The 2788-nt window shown below is 33.9% G+C and overlaps 1 protein-coding gene across 1 annotated transcript; it reads right to left on the bottom strand.

The window, feature by feature from the left end:
- Positions 1 to 359: 359 nt before the first annotated feature.
- On the bottom strand, positions 360 to 2320 carry LOC112763803 (uncharacterized). The gene is made up of 5 exons (XM_025809381.1): positions 1393 to 2320; positions 1141 to 1314; positions 846 to 1050; positions 599 to 765; positions 360 to 505 (listed from the first exon to the last, which is right to left on the bottom strand). Exons 1-5 carry the CDS (start codon positions 2318 to 2320, stop codon positions 360 to 362), a joined length of 1620 nt encoding a protein of 539 aa, XP_025665166.1.
- Positions 2321 to 2788: the final 468 nt, after the last annotated feature.

Raw genomic sequence — 2788 nt, 5'->3', positions numbered from 1 at the left:
TTACTTTTATCTCACCATGCATTCTCTTTTCGAGAGGGTTAAAACTTCTAATAATAGTTGTCAAAACTGAATCAGTGATCGAACTGGTCAGACTACTGGATCACTGAATTACTAATTTAACTGGTAGATCACTGATTGAACCGGTTAACCCGGTCCTACATAAATAAAATATATAAAATAACTAAAAACTTAAAAATTAACAATTAAAAAATATATTTTCAATAACATTTTAATAAACATTAAGTCTCAATCCTAAAAATAAGTAATACAAAAATAAACATAAAATTTGTTAGTACTATTAGTCTATTACATAAACAACTGAATTTAACACAATAAAAATAATAATTCATGGATTATATCTAAGGAATAACTTCAAAGTCTAGATATCTTTCTTCATCTGACAAATCTGGAGCTACATCCTGATTGGTTTCATTCTGATTTGTATTTTCTGCAGAAATATTATTAGCTTCACCATCATCTCGATCATCTTCCAGATTCAATTCATCTAGCATTTCAATAATGTTTCACAAATCATAATCAATAATAAGGCAAAACATTTGGTTAAAGCATTACAAAATCATCCCTAACAAAAATATACCCAAATCATCTAAAGCTGATTGAAGAGACATATTTGCAAGATCATTCCGTAAAGCATCAACTTTTTCAGGAGTTAAAAATGATGGTGAATCTTTCATTATCCATTCCGAATGATCCTCAAATGTATCAAGACAAATTGGATCATAACTTTGCTTTCTCATTCGGTTCCTATATTATCAATTAACTTGATTATTCTTATTATGACTAAATTTAAAATAATGCCTTCAAGAAAGAATAATAAAAAGTACCTTTGTTGTAGCCTTAAGTTGTAATGAACATAAACAAGATCATTAAACTTTTGATGCTCTAACCAATTCCTTTTCTTTGAGTGAATGTGTTCGAAAATGCTCCAGTTACGCTCACAACCTGAAGTACTACAAGTTTGACTCAAAACACGAATCACTAACTTTTGCAGGTTTGGTGCTCCACATCCATAAGATTCCCACCGTTGATCTTAACATAAAAAGAAAATATTCACAATCATAAAAATCAAATCTTAAACATATCACAATCATAAAAGACTAATTTTAATAAAAAATTTACCAGGCATCATGGTGCTTCGCTCACATATTGCAGACTGTCTTCCAAAGTCTCCTTCAGCATTCTTAAAGATTCTCTTCTCACTTGTTAATTTAGTATTCAAATCAGCATCACCATAAGCATATCTCTCAATGACATCTAGTAGGCAAGGAATTGTTTCTTTGTGCTTGTCAAATTCTGCAGAATTAAATCAAAAAGCTGGATTTAACGAATAACCAGCAGCATGAAGATTTCTTTTAAGTTGTAAATCCCAACGTGAATCTAAAATCTTTAAATAAGGATCAACAACCCTTTTTCTTTTTTGAAACTTCATCACCATCTCTTCCCTAGCCTTATACATAGCTTGATAAAGGAAACCCATTGCAGCTCTATCTTCATTATCCACAATACGCAATATACGAACAAGTGGCTCCGTAAGTTTAACAATATCAGTGCATTGATTCCAAAATTTAGAATCTAAGACTTGATCCACAAACTTTTTAGTTTTGGCTTCTTTAGAGTAAGCTGAACTTGTCCATTCTCTAGATGTCACCATAGCTCTCAATGCATCCTTTTGAGCCAGAATACTTTGCAAAGCAATGAAATTAGTGGCAAATCGAGTTGGAGCTGGATGAAGTATTTCTCGGCCGCCTGTGAACTGTCTCATCAAGTACAAAGGATGGCAGTGATTATAGATATACTTCGTAATCATTGAAGCTTGTGACACAGTTTCACTCACTTCCACTAACTTCTCAATATCCTGCAATATCAGATTAATACAATGTGCCACACAAGGAGACCAATACAATCTAGGAAACTTCAATTCCAACAACCTTCCAGCAGCAACGTAATTTGCAGCATTATCTGTCACTACATGTACAACATTCTCAGGACCAACAAATAACATAACATCCCTAAGCAACTTAAACAAAGCCTCAGCAGTTTTCGAGATATGAGAAGCATCAACTGACTTTAGGAAAACAGTTCCTTTAGGGCAATAAACCAAGAAATTAATTAAAGTACGCCTAAAACGATCAGTCCATCCATCAACCATGATAGTACATCCAGTTTGTTTCCAAATCACACGATAATCTTCAACCATCTTCTTTACATCTTCAACCAATTTACTCAACAAATATCCAAGAACTCTTTGATAATTTGGCCCTTTATATCCTGCACCCATGTTTGCAATAGCATCGATCATCGGCTGATAATAAGCTGAATTAACCGCATTGAATGGCACAGAGGCATCTTGCAATAGCAATATCACACTTCTCCACAATTTTTTTTGCTTTGGAGAACACTTTTGATAGTTGGTTGAGCTCCAGGTGTTGCTGCCGGTGGAAAAAAGGATTGTAATCCCTTCAGTTGTTTTCCAACTCCCTTTCTAGAGCTAGGTGCTGGAATTCTTGATGCTTGTTGTTGTCGCATCTCATTATAATCAATCTCATCAAATTCCCTTTCAACTTCATCACAAGCGTTATAACTTTCTGCATATTCTTCTTGAGTTTTTCTTTTCTTGGTTCGAAGATCTTCAATGTTTTAATTGAATTGGTGTCTCACCATAGCTGGCACCTTTCGATATGCCTCAATATCTCCGCCTTTTTCAGCCAAATGATGCGTAACCCGGTTAATTCCTCCACCCCTAATAAGCTTGTCATAATAAATACAT

The sequence above is a fragment of the Arachis hypogaea genome, chromosome 17 (genome assembly GCF_003086295.3).
Source record: "Arachis hypogaea cultivar Tifrunner chromosome 17, arahy.Tifrunner.gnm2.J5K5, whole genome shotgun sequence".
Taxonomy (NCBI): domain Eukaryota; kingdom Viridiplantae; phylum Streptophyta; class Magnoliopsida; order Fabales; family Fabaceae; genus Arachis; species Arachis hypogaea.
The sequence above is the reverse complement of the archived record's forward strand: the minus strand, read 5'-3'. Positions and strand labels throughout refer to the sequence as shown.